This window comes from Pipra filicauda, unplaced genomic scaffold (genome assembly GCF_003945595.2).
Source record: "Pipra filicauda isolate LSUMZ 115617 unplaced genomic scaffold, ASM394559v2 scaffold12_size5214236_pilon, whole genome shotgun sequence".
Lineage (NCBI taxonomy): Eukaryota > Metazoa > Chordata > Aves > Passeriformes > Pipridae > Pipra > Pipra filicauda.
The window spans coordinates 2179746-2196286 of NW_024103763.1; the positions used below are offsets into that span (position 1 = coordinate 2179746).

The 16541-nt window shown below is 39.3% G+C and overlaps 1 protein-coding gene across 5 annotated transcripts in view; it reads right to left on the reverse strand.

Annotated features, from left to right (window-relative positions):
- CNKSR2 (connector enhancer of kinase suppressor of Ras 2) overlaps window positions 1-16541 on the reverse strand; it is a 210175-nt gene that overhangs the window by 159402 nt on the left and 34232 nt on the right. For all 5 annotated transcript variants that reach the window (XM_027731127.2, XM_027731128.2, XM_027731123.2 and 2 more), the window contains exons 2-3: window positions 12843-13006; window positions 676-878 (exon numbers count right to left, since the gene is read on the reverse strand). In XM_027731127.2, coding sequence (XP_027586928.1) covers window positions 676-878; window positions 12843-13006 — 367 coding nt within the window. The remainder of the gene's footprint in view (window positions 1-675; window positions 879-12842; window positions 13007-16541) is intronic.

The following is a 16541-nucleotide window of genomic DNA, read 5'->3' on the forward strand; positions in this document are numbered from 1 at the left end:
TGATGAAAGTTCATTGTGATGCATTTTATAAAGACATACAGATGAACTAATTTCAACCACTTCAGGAGTTTCAATGATCATCTTAAATACTTCCATATTACTCTCGTTATAATTAGAAAAACATCACTACAAATGTAGCAAAGGGGAGCACTTAAGTCCTGATCTCAAATACTTCCTAGGTAACAGAGGTAAAAGTATAAGACAGTTCCTATTGCCTCTACAGTTTCAGAGGTATCTCACTGCCATTTAAAAAACCTAAAACACAACATGCATGTTTTTACACACATACACTCTGAAACTATATATTGACACCTATGTAATAAAAAGTATGATTACAGTTTTGTGAACTTGATAGTATCAGAACAATGAATCTGAGTTATGTGTGTCAAAGGGTTGTTCTACATTAATAAAAAATACATATATAACCTAAATATGTCATCCTGTTGATTTATTGTATTTCCAGATATGTGCACGGTTATAGGGCATTTGGAGCTTTGTACTGAACTGCTACCTGAACTGCATGCTGACATAACAAAAAAAATTGGTACGAACATCTCCTCAGAATATGTAAATGAATTCTGCTTCCATTTAATGTCTACATTACATTTTGTAAAGAAGCTGGGGTTTGTGCATGTGCGTGATCTGGTTACCTGTGACACATTTGGGAGTTTTTACCTGTCCAACCAAGCCAGCAGACTTTTAGCAGCTCCAATCAGATCCACTACTGATGTCAGAAAATCATTCGGTAATTTGCGACTGGTCCTTCCATCATAGTGACCACTCCTCCTCCTCCCAGTGATGAAGTTCTGCAGATTTTTGGCAGATGCATTCAGTTTGTGAGAAAGGGTTTTTAGATTTTCTGTTTCCAAACCATAGTTCTGCATTAAAAAAAAAAGACCAAAAAAATAAAGTTAGCTTTACAGATGTAGAAGTACAGAAGGGAGTACCAAGAACACCAAGACTGCTCTTCTACATCAAAACTTAACCATTCCTAATAATTAAGGTAGAAATACACCCACTCAGTAGTTTTCAAATGTATAGCATGTTCTGTTTCTGAAGTGCATAAAAACAGAACAAAAGAAGAGCAAAATTATGAGTGATCTTTTAGCTCATTTTAAGTGCACTGAGAAAAACATCTCAAAAAAGAAGAAAAAAAGCTAGTCTGGAAGATTGTTTCTCAAAGCAGTGCATCAGTCTCAGTAAAACACAGAATCATAGAACAGTTTGGGTTGAAAAGGACCTTAAAGATCATGTAGTTCCACCCCCCATTCTATGGGTTGGGACACCTTCCACTAGACCAGGTTGCTCAGAGCCCCATCTAACTTGACCTTGATCAGATGGTTCGCTCAGTAGACATGATGGTTAGGGATTAGTCCCCATATCCTTACTTAGAATAATTCCTAAGATCACACTTGACATGAGGGCTTGCAACTAGCAAAAGCATGCAGTGTGGACACAGTGTGACACTAAATTGTTTTTGTTGGTTTCAGAGATGGAAGTACATTCAGTACCTCATTTTTATTCTTTCTGTCACTAAAGGACCATCAGAATCACAGACCCGAGAACACAACACTGCCCCGATCAACCTCTATGTTGCCCATTTAAAGTCAAATTCTAAACTTTGTTTCCATTTAAGAGACAATTTCTTAAAGTTAAATTAAGTTCCTCAGCTGTGCAGCAGAGACATAATTATCCAGAAATATTAACAAATAGTACTTGGAAATCCTTCAAAAGTACAAATGTTACCAAACAGCACTAGAGAATACCCTGATTTAATGTTCAATTACAATATAATATAGTAGGATTCGTGATTTGTTATTTCTATAATAGATTTGTTTTCCTCACTCATGCAAAGAGTAATACAGTTATTACAAAAGAGGTCTTATTTTGCCTTTGCAAAGGAATAAGCAATTGCACAGACTTGAGCTTAGTATTACTCTAGAGAATTATGGAATTCTGAAGGTGCTCCTCACTTTAACCACATCACAGGGTGATAACATGGGGTGCTGACAACTTGTTCAGTTGACAATGTAAAAGGTTACTTACTATGGAAGATGGACCATTTCCTACCACAAATAATGAAGAATTAGGATGCCCAAAGCTCCTCAGACGCACACAGAAAAATCTACTTCTGAATGACACTCCCTGTCCTCCCCAGCTCTCCTCCTATGCCCCCCGTTTGGTCTCCATACTAATATGTCCACAAGAAGAGATGGGAGAAGAGATAAACTTGCCAATGCTAATTTAAGACTGCTGAAGCTTACTCACCTCTTTTCTATAAGAATTGGGCAGGTGGTGAGGTGGTGATTGTTTACAGCAGTTGTCAGGCTCCTAATCCAAACCATCTACTAAATGAATTAAATCCTCTTTAATGACACAGGCTGCAGGAACATTATACAGAAGCTAGTCTTGGTGAGCCCCCAGCCCTCCCACAACATCTACTCCCAAGCCAATGAGAGATCATCACAGAAGGGAGAGACTACAGTACAGGGCTTGTCTGCCATCTCCCAGCCAGCTCCTTGTGCCTGTAAACCAAACACACTTTGTGAGGGAGCTGCTAAAACAACAACCATCTTTTGGAAGCAGAGGATGCACTGTGGAATTCAGCCTAAGGGAGCAGTGACCACACACTAAGGTGCTTTAATAATCACTACTGGAACTTCTGTGAACATCCCTGTTTTGAGCAAGGAAGGCTTTGCAGGCATGTTTCTCAACTGCACAGTTTCTGCAGAGGCACTGTCCTCTTCTACCACACTTGGTTCCCAATTAGACAAATTGTATGTTTGGGCAGCAACATTTCTACCATGTAAATATTCAAGAGCAATTATACAACAGATAAAATTAGGTTATAAATAAAAAATTACAAGATGAAAACAATTAATCGGGATTGAAAAGTAAAACATACTTTATTATGCAGCTAAATGGCTCATAACTAATAACTTATTAAATCAGTCTGAAGTAAAGGGATAAACATGAGATAAAAATAAGTCTGTTTTCTTCTGCAGTTTTCTGTGGTTGCTCTGGCTGAGGGAGCCTGAAGGAGACAGAGGAGTGGGTATGAGTAAGTTTGAAAAAAATAGCAGATTTGTCCTTACTTCATTCTGCTTCTTGAGCATCTAGTTCATTTTGGCAAAATTAATGGGGGAAGAAACAAATAAAAGATATCCTGGATGAATGATAAGTTACCAAAAAAGTCTTACAGATCAGGCAAACCAAAACCCCACCACAAGTGAACCCCACCCCACGCAACATGACACTCACATCCTTCGAAGTGAAGTGGTAAGACCACAAACTGCAGGCTGGACACAGGGCTTCTATGGGGCTGCCTTCTGTCCAACACACCGAAATGCTGAATTTCTTAATTCAGGGGTATGTTTCTAAGAAGCTGAGTGCGATTATACAAATACAAAACCAAGGCGGGGGTGTGCATGGGGAAGGAAACGGGTGAGCCCAAGCCCCTGCTTGCCTCGCCAGACACGCCCCACATAGGGCCCATGGCTGGGGGAGGCACAGGCTGGATCACAATGCTCCTCAATAACCCCAAATTATTTAACTATGTCTTTTGCCATCCCCCACTTTGTCACCTTGTGTGTTCCTCATCTGCTCAGACAGGCGGGTGCTGGTTCCCAGCCTGCGCTGGAGTGACATGTCCACCCCAGCAGGAGCCTTGGCAGGCAGCATGCACACAGTCCTCCAGTCCCACCAGAAAGTAAAGCACCAGCAAAACAGAAAACCTGCAATATTGAACACTGCAGACCAAGTAAAGCAACATTCAAATTATTTTATACATGAGGAAAACAGGTTGCCTTCATGTATAGGCTTTAGAAAATCAGCTCCTACAAAAGCTTAGTGGCTTCTTGTTATCACCTAAGTGATGGCCACCCATAGCCACACTCTTTTTCATATTGTTTTTTCACCATCAAATACGAGGAAAGGAAGAGGCAGTGTTAAGATACAAAGCCTATTTTCACATACATTCATCAAATGTGTATGTGTGTGTTCTTTAACATAAAAACTCAGCCTAAGCTACATATAAAATTTAGTCTTACATAAGGATGGCACTGATGTTGGTAAAGCGTCCACCTGTAATATGAGACAGAGAAAGCCAGAGATTGAAAATACAGAGATAAATTTCAGGCAGAATGTATTTTGGGGCAGCTGTGTTTATTGAAGCCTTCTAGTAAAAGGATCCTAAAACATCAGCCAAGCTAACAAAATCCCCACTTTGTTTATCACTAATATTTCTGGCCCACATTAAAAGAGTCACATGTTGTGAAAAAAGACTGCTTAAATAAAAACTGCCAAGTGTAATAACACTTTATATGTGATAATATACTATTAACAATATGGTTTTCTTAGAAATGCACTGCGTTTATTTTCAAGTACCGTAAGAAGATAATTGCAGGCAAAGGAGACAGTTCTTTGTTTTCCCCTAGTCTGCATTTAGCCAGCACTAACACAAGTTATGCTTTCATTAACCAAAATAAATTCACAGTCACTGAAAGAATCACAAAGAAATCTCTGCATGCTTGTAGAGATTATGAGAAGGGATGCAAGTCTACACATCCGCTTTCTCAACGAGAGGCCAAAGGGCAAGAGTTTTTTCAGACACCCTGCCTCAACAGAAATGGCTCTAATGCAATCTCTTCTGGCAATCATAAAACAAGAACTTGATGAATCTAAGCTACACAGAGTAATAGCTTGTCAGCAGGTGTTCCAACTAAAGGTGGTGGGAGCTATTAATAGACATCTTACCTGCTAATTACTTTTCTGTGGCTTCACATGACTGTGAGTGATGAATTGTAGCTCTTTTCTTCACATGCTGACAAGCAGCAGCTCTAATCACCACTGATGAGTTTTGCTCAGGTTTTTTGTGAGAAGAGTCAGCCTAGTCCCCCTGCCAGCCCATCTTTGCATCAGCACCACATGGGTAGGAAGAGAGTTTAGTAATCCCATGGGGAGGTAAAGTGAAATTAGCTTTACTTGGATTAGCTTGATGAATGTTCATTAGTTGTGTTCCCTGCTTCCCTCAATGAAAATAAAAGAAATTAATTATAATAAAAGAATCAGACCTCATTTCATCTCTTTCCCATGTTAAATTCACTTGACTTGCTGGTGTGGAAGTGTGTCTGACACTGTCAGCAAAGCTTAAAAAGTAAAGTGTTCCTAACTCATACAGCGCTAAATATCTCTGCTGGCTCCGACAGAGTGTCTAGAAGCTGTCAAGACCTTTAGTTTTAGGGTATTTTTATACTGCCCATTGCAAGAGCAAAGACGTCTCAGTTAACAAAAAAGGCCAAGCTCAGATCTAAACACACTGCAAAATTCAATACAGACATAGCCACAGTCCCATTAACAAATCCAGAAATCTCCTAGAATAGAAGTCTCCATCACAACTTTTATGCAACCATGAATACCTATATGTCATCAAGCACATACATCACATCAAGTTCAGTGATACTGTTTGGCTCCTACAAATACTCCAAGACAGAGAAATGAGTATGTGGTCCCACTGCCTACCTCCCTAAATCACTATTTCTTCTCCTCAGCCCAGAAAGCTGTGAAACCAGTGGAGAAAAAGGCATGCAGTGACCAGTGCTAACTCTTACTGAAGAGACACAAGATGGGAACTGAAAATACTACTGCTAGCATTGGTGCTTGGAGGCAAAAAGAAAATAAAACCAGCATCTTCACCAGGCAGGCAGAGCAGATAGCAGTGCTCACATCAATTAATTTCTGCTGCCTGTATAAATTGGAGAAGGTAAAGGTTATTTTTTGTTTGGTAAATGTCTGTCATCACACACACAAACACTGTATTTTAAAGAAGGAAAAAAATGGCAACCTTTTAAGAAGACAAATTTTATAGTCTAGATGGCTGTATTGAGTAATAAATTATGTGTAAAAAAGTGCAACTCCTCAATTATATTTGATATCTCTCAGTAACATGGATAACTATCAGAAAGATGTAATAAGTTTTCTTTCTTATGCAATAAAAAGGCTTTTTCCACTTATTCACAGGCTGAACACAGGAGTTTTAGGCAAGAATATCATATGACCACTAAGAAATTTACCTAAAATCACCTCAGGTTAGCTTAATTCTGCTCCTCACTATTTTTCAATGCTTTCATCTTCCATATTTATTTCTTGAGTATCATTTCTTTGCTTTTAACCAAACAGCCTGGAAACAGTAAAGTTCACGGAATCCTCATTTCTCAGGAAGCCTAAGGAAAATTCTAAAGGAATAATCAAAACAGCATCACATGATACCACAGCACATGGCAGCCACTTCAAAACCACACCTTAAAATTTGTGGAGGACAAAAATTCATCAAGAAAAGTTCCAAACTTCGTCTCCAAAGTTGTTTTTAAAAATGAAAAAAAATGCATTTGAACCTCGTTCTCCAAAACATTTGGCTGAACACATCCCACAAACTGAGGCAGATAGCTTACCAGCTTAAAGCTGCTAGCAACTGATATCACAGCTTGTCATATGGAAGGTGCCTTATGTAACTTTATACCTCATCAGATCTGCCTACAACATATATTTCTAACGGCCCTTCTTCCAGCGTCACAAAATGCCAGTACTAAGGTTATCTCTCCTTCAAATAGCACTGACATATGGGGTAATTTAGAAGTGCACAACACATGATCCTAACACATTTGTTTCATAAACACAGAATAAGTAGATAAGAACAAAAACCCAGATAGCTCAAGTATCATTTACTGCAATTATTAAACATACACTGATTAAAAGGCAAATGGTTTCAAAGAGTATAAATATTTGTCCTAAATGTTTACAGTCAGAAAAAAAATTCAGGTGCATGATACTTATAGCCCTGCAGAACCTTGGAAAGATTCACAATCATCATCATTAACCCCTTTCTTGAAAAATGCCCTTCTTTTTCTACAGCACAATCAAGCAACACATCAAAAAGCCAAGCCCTGGTCACGCTTTGTAGCACTAATAGAGCAATTATATAAACCATTCTTCTTACTCTTATTCAATCAACAGACTCTGAAACACCAAGTGCTCATTACTTTTTTGTTTTTCTACTTTCTCATGTAATTTTGTCCTTAGTCAGTCAAGTGCTCTTACTTCTCCACAATTGAAACTACTAGTTACATATTCAGTTATATGCATTTCACAAAGTCTTAAACAGCTAACCAGCAGTTTAAAATATTTCTTTTAAAAAAGGAATTAAATAATTGTTATGAACACACTACTTCTTTAAAACATTTTACAATGTAACAGCTCTTTTCCTTCAGTCTGCTTTTAACTAGGGGGTTAGATTTTTACAAAGGCTCCCTTCCAACTCAAACCATGCTATAAGTCTATGAATAAGGGCATGTATTTTGTAGTCACCCAAACCTTCAAACATGCCAAAGAAATATAAAACAATTGAGAAAAGTATCTAGGATCCATAACTGATTCTTGAGACTGATGAGAGGCAGGACGTTCACCCTTTGCATACAGATTCACTGTCTTTGGCAAACCACAGGGTTTACTGCATTTCGACGTAAAAGGTCTGCTAACGCATTTTTAATGTGATCTATATGAGCTATCAGAAACCCTTTAATTTCTTAGCTTTATTGATAGAAACCCTTTAATTCCTTAGTTTTATTGATCTGGTCATGGACTTCAATGTTTTCCTTCTCTGCAGTTAAGCCAGCTCAGGCTGAAGACAGGAAGGCATATGATATATAAGCAGAACTTTAACTTGCAAAGGGCAACAATGAAAAGGGTAAGTAATTTTTCTGCTATGAGCAGGCAGAATATTAACACTAAATCCAAACTCCAGTACATACAAATCTCCATTCTGAAATGAAGTCTTTCTCATTTAGCACTATGATGATTAAGTCTAATAGTCACTGTTACTGACAAAAGTAGTTTTCAGACCTGACTAGTGATAAGTGCAAAGGAAAAGATTTCTGTGTGAGAAATGGCAGGAAGATGAAATTAAGATAAAAGGCATAATTCTTAAGAGAAATCAAATCATTCATGGGTAAAGTAGGTCTATTTTTTACATTCATTTGCATATAAATGTTTTGTGTTAGTGGTAAATTATAAGTAATTTCATGCCGTTAGTGCACGCCAATGTTTTCTCTGCCAAATAATAATGCTATTTCATCTGCTGCAATCTTCTAGTTTTACAGAATCAAATATACAGTGTATAATAAATTCCTGTGCAGTCATAGCAGATTTAAATAACTAGCATGAAACTAGTACTGAAACCAGTACGCTGTATAAAGCAAAAAAACTGTTTTACTTCATTGTTTAACCAAACTCTATTCTACACAAATGCAGATTCCCTGAAGAAGTATTTTGCAAATTCACAGGGACTTATAAAGTTCTTTGCTTATGGAAAACTTCAAAGCATCCAAAAATTATTTGTGAAGTTTTTGAAATATTTTTACCTTTCCAGAACAAAATATCTTCCATTTTTAAGGTTTCTGTTTAAAAAATATTTGAATATGTTCAGAATTAAATGAATCTAATTTAATCTTCATGTAAACAAAATGAACAAGGTATTTTGGAGAAGCAAATAAAAAAAAAGAATCCTCATGCATCAAGGCATTGTGGTGATATGTTAGATAAACTAGATCATTTTCTTAGAGATTAAAGAAGCAATGTTTGGCTGTGCAGTCTTCAGTCTTTGTATTCTCCAAGCAGTGAGGTAAAGCACAGTGTTGTCAGGGAAAAATATGATACCAAGTAAACATAAAATTTAGAGTCTGGACACTCAGCAAAATATGGTCATATCCAGTTTTGATAAATAAAAATCCATCTCCTGACAAACAGATGATAGAAAAATAATTATGTGCATTTCTCTGCTTTCTGCAGCCCCGTGAGGTACAGCAGCAGATACAAGACCTCCAGATTCACTCCAAACCTGAACATTGATATATAGTGATCTGATGGCATTATCTAAGTAATCCGTTCTTCATTATGCATTTCTCTTTTTGTAAGCATCATCCCCATCTTTCCTTAATTTACGTTCTGTTGCCATTGTTCATTCACATCCAGTTTTTAAAGCAACCGTCAAGGAAACAAAGCTCATCACATTTTATTTGTGGATGAAGGTCTGCTACACTGTTGTTTGTTTACTGATGAAATGTAAAGCAGTTTTAGACCTGCTTCACTGTCACACACATACTGAAAAGGATCATGCTGAAGCTAAAATCTGAATGGTAATTGTAAGAACTGATGAACAACTGTATGTTTTATAACCTGGGAGTAGTCTGAAGAGAAAATACTGTGGTACCTAACCCAGTACACTTTTTCCTGTATCTCTAGAGATGGACATGCAGTTTCTTAGTTTACCATTTTCAACCAATTTTGAGATGTCAATTATTTTGGGGGATTTTGTGAGTATGAATAAAAATGGACGTCCACATGAAGGACAAATCTACCTGTTGATGCCACCAGTGCAATCTCAGCTGCATGTTCCAGTTTAAACAGAAAGGGAAGAACAAGAGACATGTCTTGCGAGAAATAAAATAATTCTGTGGGCATATATCCATCATGGTGGTTTCTCACTGATTGAAAACCACGCAACAAACTCTTAGCAGCAACAAAATACCATCACAGATCTCACTACTTCTTTCTTTTAAGCACGAAGAACATTTCATTTATCTTGCCCTTTCTGACATATGGATTTTATAAAACACAAAGCTGCACCAAGGCATGATAACCTATTGAACATGCTCCCAACTTCAGAGAGAGGTGGGAGACAGGAGAGAGGAAAGAGACAGACCCCATTAATTAGATTCAGCATGTTCAGCTTCAGTGAGGTTATGTGGTATGCACACCCCCACCATTATCAGCAAGCATGACCTGTAACAGCAGTAGCAGCTGGGCAAAAACATTATTCCCCCTTCTCTGAAGCACCACAGGAAAAGAACACCTGCGAATCTCACCCCCTGAATGCTTGCTCTCTTGTCAAGAGCACAGTATGGCAGGCTGGCAGCCAAGAGAGACTCTACTAAAGATGGATAGTACAGGCCACCACTTGTCCTCTGTTCAGCTAACGAACACAGGAGGATCCATTTGTTGCAAGTGCTTCTGACAGGAGGGGAATAGTGTGAGAGACCACAGCCACCCACCCACCTTCTGTCAAAACCCAGTAAAGAACATCCTTTAAATAGTGCTATCAATCATAACTGGTTCTCAGCAATTATTGTGGCAAACAGTTTGTCTTTTTAGCACTGTTCAGTAGCCTCCATCTGGGTTAAGGAGGTCCCATGCTTTCTCCAAACCAGTCAGATATGCTTGTTCAGGCTCTCCACTTTCCCCCAGGAAGAAAATGTTGCCCCATGAACTACAGACATGTGACATAAGGCAGCTGGTTTGCCACTTGCAATGTTCACAGCTGACAGGGCAGAAAACACAAATAGAAGTTTACCCTTGAAAAATGCTGGGAAGGGGGTCAGGAATAAACCCCATCAGCTATCAACATTGTAGAAGCTTTCCTAAGTGAGAGCAACTCTGCACTGGTAAGTCTCCACTGCAGAGTGGGAACATAGATGAATAGTGGGAGGTGGTTCTGTCCACTCGGTTGTACTTGATGCCAAAAATCATTTAGGTGGTCACTCTCTAACTCAGAGAGAATGGGGAGGAGAAGCAGAAGTAACAATCCTTTTGTTTTTTAATGATTACTTTCACATCAATCAGGGATTATGCTTGCAAGGCAAATTTAACTTTACTATTTCTACCCCCTCATCTCCAGCATCCAAACAGATGTAAACTCACTTGGATCATACATTCGTAACTCATGCTAAATTCTGTCATGAAACCTCTGTCAAACTCCAGTGAAACAGAAAAAAAATAACCAGATCATTAAAAAAGCCATAGCATAGTGGCTACCTGAACTAGAAGTTATCCTAGACTGGAGAGTCACAGGCTTAATATTCTCCTGAACAATTACTCTAATCTAACATTAGAGTCAAATCGGAAGAATAGGCAAGCCCTGACCAGGACAGATACTTACTGATGCGATAAAAAAAAAAAGCCTGTAAGTATAAGACCAGTACAGCCAAACGGATTGCCTCTGAATTAAATTTTCTAAGAGGTTTATCTGATTGGTGAACAATAAATTCAAATTAAGTCCCCTAAAATCAATATCACAATCACATTTTGTATCCCCGAGGAGACATCAGGAGCCAATTGTGAGACTGCAAAAACCTCAGCTTAAATTAGAAGATGTGATCTGAACACATGCTATTGTGTTTCAGTGATCAAGTTTTCTTTAAGACAAACTCAGAAAAACAGAAAACACTATATGTGCAACAAGGACCAGGAAGGAGAGACTTGCTGGATGCATTAAGGATGCAGTGTTAGCCTTTGCTACAAATTCCTTATTTTATATTCAGCTTAGTTCCATACACTTTTGCCTAAGATAAGGGAGCTACAAAGACAAGTCTTGTTTGTTTGTTTAAAGATAACATCTGTAACTACATACCAAGGAAAAAAGAAATTTCAGCTAATAAACAAGAGCGGTTTTTTCTGTAAAAATACTTTATTATTCAAAGAACTACAATCTTTCTGTCTTGTGTGACTGGGAAAAATGGTCATCAGTGTTCACCCTAACTTATGCTTTATCTATCTCAGTTAATTAAAGTATTTATTAAGTTTATTAAAGTTTTCTGTTGCATTGTCTGATGAGAAAAGTATTATGTGAATAACTCTCTTTATGCTCCCTTCTATACCAGTAGCATTTTTTATAAGATTGCAACTTCTTCATTATTTAAAAAAACAAATTAATGAGTTAATTTATTGCACTAAACCACATTGCAACGTTATTAGAAACACTACCCTAAAGAGAATCAAGTTTAAAGTCAAATGTCTTCCCTTATGAAAAAGCTTTCCCCCTTTTTTTACTTTATTTTTGTATTTTTTATTTTTTTTCACTCTCTCCTTTCATTACCCCTCACATCCATCTTCCAAAGATGCAATAACAGGGTATTCAGAAAAGCTGCTCCATATGGAGAACCCACAAGCCTTTCTGAAGAGCCTTTTATCCTACCATCTTTGATTGCCTCTACCCAGATTCAGCTTTCTAAAAGCTCCTTCTGAGGCTTGAAAAAGTAGTGTGCATTAAAAATCCACAAAACACCACTTCAGGCAGTCAAGTACTTCTTAACAGGGTTGTTCACAATCCTTCCTACAGCAGAGAATCCAGACAGTGTGCCCAATTTATCACTAATCTTTACAGGCACATACTAGAAGTTCATAAGAACAGAGAAGTCAGCACCAGACCTCTCACCAAGCAGATAATCCCAGTTATGCATGACATGACCTGACTGAAAAGACCATTACCAAAATCCCTCTGTATGCTCCATCAAAAATTTATGTATTATTTACACATAAGCTAATTATTTCAGTATTTAATACTTTCTACTGTGAAATACAAGCAGCTATGTTTCATCAAGCTCAAATAATCATCTAAAACATAATTTGCATGAAAGGATCAGTGAAAAATGACATGGTTAATATCAGAACATTTTTTTTGTAAAGGGCAACCAGCACTCAATTACTTCATTCACTGTTTTACATTCCAAATCAAACCCAGATTAGTTTGTTTGTGATTTCAGATAAACTTTAATTCTAGAAAGACATATATGAAAGCCTTAAATCTCTAATGCCAATTTATTTAACAAATATCATCCTATCAATAGATTTTGCTCTTTATCTTGCACTGGTTTAAAATGCTAAACTTGTTTGTCCATTACATGTCAGGAGTTTCTTGAACTACTTAGACAGTCTTTAGGACTAGCAATTTGAATAGCAAAGTGTGAATATGCAAACACCGTTCACTCCTCCCCACTTTGCCCCAAGAAGTTTACCAGTGCGCAGAGCAAGTCTACTGCTTCCAAGATAAGCTCCTGATGGCCAATTCGTGTGACTCCAAGATCTTCCAGTTCTTGATGAGTAATTCGTAGCAGCTGGTCACCACTAATCTTTTCCCTCTCAAAGTTCTTTATATATTGCTGTAGACAATCATCAAGACCTGCAACAAAAGGACAGAAGAAGACAAAACTTAGCAACATTTTGTACTGCCACAGGAACTAAAAATAGGCTGGAACCAAAAATCAAGCCAACAGAGGATACTTGTCCTATCTTCAAGAGAAATATTTTAACATTTCAAAAAATTTTATATTGCCCAGAAATCGTAAGATTTGGAAAGCAATGACAGCTATAGTTTTTTCACCTGTGGACAATACTCCTGAACCCCAAACAAAGCCCTGAATTCTTGTAGTGTACTGTGCTATGAATGTCAATCTGGCAGCCCCTAATAATAAGTATGTTAGCAATGCCTCTATCACATCTGGAGAAGAGGCAACAATGGAAGGGAGGAAGACATGTATCCTACCCAGTGCAGCATATCAACACGTTATTGATTATTACAGCACTGTGGAAGACTGAAAACAATGGAAAACTTCTGTGCAAGAGACAAATTTTAACGGAATAATGAAAGTGTGACTATGCTTAATGCCATACATCCAGGATTGGCTAGCTGTCAGTACCACTTAACCTCCCTTCCAACATAGCTCTGCCATGGTAGGTCACACGATAAGGAAAGGCTGCTGGAGATGCCCTCAGCTGGGAACCCAGCTCTTCATAGGACACTTGGCTAGAGTTCCCCATGCGGTGAAACACAAAAATGGCAGCGCCACATCACAGCCCCTCCCCCACTCCAAAAGCACTGCTAAGCCATCTGAAGTTCACAGAACACGCCAGCCCCTAAAACAAGCTGCAAAGAGCTCTAGAGAACATGAAAGGTGGCAGCACTGCAAATTCATAAACTGGACCCCAACTACAGTAGCAGATCCAACTCAATGTACCTCAGTTCAGAACCTGTACAGAGTCACAGGACACAAATGCTTACTGAGCATGAAAAGCCACTTAAATCAAGACCTGGGTGCACTCCTCAGAACAGAGCAATCAGGGAGCAGAAACAAGCCCATTGCGCCAAAAAATATTGTAGAAGGCCAAGCAACACATTTTCTTTGCTCAGGACATGGCCGAGTGCAGGGTTGTACAGAACCACGTCCTGCTTTGAGGCCCATGTGTATTCCAGCTATTCAGTTTGATTAACAGTCTAAGGACATGTAGCTGACTACACGTTTTCGCCTGGAGCAAAGAGCACTGCAGAATGTGAGATAATCCATCACGCATCTCTTCCCCATCAATCTTTGCCTAAGACAGCTAGACCAGTACAGGGAAGCTCTGTAGCTTCCCTGTATCAAAGGGATAAGTTAGACTCTTGAGTATTTGATGGTCGATTTAACATTTGTGTCTGAATACCTTCTGATGGATCAACAAGACTGTTACCGAGTAACAGGACTTGACAAAACCCTGAATATGTTAATTTAGCTGATTCTTGAGAGATATCGCCTTTTTGATGGTCAAATAATCCCTAACATTGAAAAGACATCTGCACATTAGGCTGCAAGGAACCGAGAACATTCTCACTTGCTTATCAAAACATCTGAAAAATATGAAGACACATGAAGGATAAAAGATTGTTTTGACTGCTGAGCCTCAGTTATAAGAGCCCCAATTTATAGCATAAAGCTTCTCTGAAACTGGTTTTGTTGCATTTTTGGTTCTCATTCATGCCATTTAGGGTGTAGCCACACCTCAAAAGAGACTCACACGAGGAACATGTTGGTGCTGCAGGCAGGGATGTCCCAGTACCAGGTAAGCCTGTTGTTCCTGGTTCAGCCCTGGGACAAGAGTCAACCACATTCTGTCCCTGATACAATACGCCAGCACAAGATTCATAGGCTTTAACCTCTAGAATTCACACACCAAAAATAAACCACACACAAATACGCTGTAAAACAAACAGTCCAGGCTCAAGAGACAGGAGAAAGTCCTCAATTCTGGCAGACTTTTAGAGTCTGTCACCTGACTTTCTGCCTCCAAAACAAAGCCACTTAAAGTTTTAAGTTAATCAAGCATTCACAGCTATGCCTTCCCTTCATTTCCCTTTCTAATCAAACAGTTGCTCAAATCATTCTTCAGGAAGGAAATCCTATAGGCTGAAAATTGAGCCATCAGGGAAGAAGACCAGCCTCGCTTAACAGAGAACTTTCATTGGAACTCAGGAAAAAAAGGAAGTTTATGACCTTTGGAAGAAGAGGCAGGAAACTCAGGAGGACTACAGGGATGTCATGAGGCTATGCAGGGAGCAAATCAGAAGAGCCAAAGCCCAACTAGAACTTAATTTGGCTAGCATCATAAAAGAAAAAAAAATGTTTCTATAAATACATTAGCAACCAAAGGAGTGTTAAGGACAATCTTCAGCCTTTATTGGATGTGGGGGAAAACAAGTGGCAAAGGATGAAGAAAAGGCTAAGGTACTTTATGTCTTCTTTGCCTCAGTCTTGAATAACAAAACCAGTTGATGTCCAGGTACCCAGCCCCCTGAGCTAGAAAATAGGCATGGGGAGCAGAATGAAGCCCCCATAATCCAAGGGGAAATGGTCAGTGACCTGCTACACCACTTAAACACACATAAGGCTGTGGGGCTGGATGGGATCCACTCAAGGGTACTGGTGGAAGTGCTCACCAAGCCATCATTTACCAGCAGTCCTGGCTAACCAGAGAGATCCCAGTTGACTGGAGGTCAGCAAATGTGACCCCGATCTGCAGGAAGGGCCATAAGGAGGGTCTGGGTAACTACAGGCCTGTCATCCTGAGCTCTGTGCAGGGAAGGTCATGGAGCAGCTCATCTTGAGTGCTATCACATGGCACATACAGGACAACTGGAGGATCAGGCCCAGCCAGCATGGGTTTAGGAAAGGCAGGTCCTGCTTGACCAACCTGATGTCCTGTAACAGTGTGACCCACTGAGTAGATGCCCTTGACACCATTTCCCATAACATTCTCCTGGAAAAACTGGCTGTTCATGGCTTGAATGGGTGCATTCTCTGCTGTGTAAAAATACTGGCTGAATGGCTGGGCCCTTGGTGAGATTCCTGATGAATAGAGTTACTTTCAGCTGGTGGTCGGTCACAAGTGTTCCCCAGGGCTCAGTGTTGGGGCCAGTCATGTTTAAAATCGTTATTGATAATCTGGATGAGGGGGATCGAGGGCACCCTCAGTCACTTTGCGGATGACTCCAAGCTGGGTGAGAGTTGATCTGCTGAAGGGAAGGAAAGCTCTAAAGAAGGATACAGACAGGATGGATTGATGGGCCGAGGTCAATTGTATGAGGTTCAACATGAGCCAGTGTGCATACCCAGGTGGCCAAGAAGGCCAGTGGCATCCTAGCCTGTATAAGAAACAGTGTGGCCAGCAGATTGACCCCTGTACTTGGTGTTGGTGAGGTAACACCTCAAATCCTGTGTTCAGTTATGGCTCCTCTTTCCAAGAAAAGCATTGAAGTGCTGGAGTGTGTCCAGAGAAGGGCAACAGAGCTGACGAAGGGTCTAGAGCACAAATCTTATGAGGAACAGCTGAGGGAGCTGGGGTTGTTTAGCCTGGAGAAAAGGAGGCTGAGGTAACATTCTTGCTCCCTACAACTACCTCAAAGG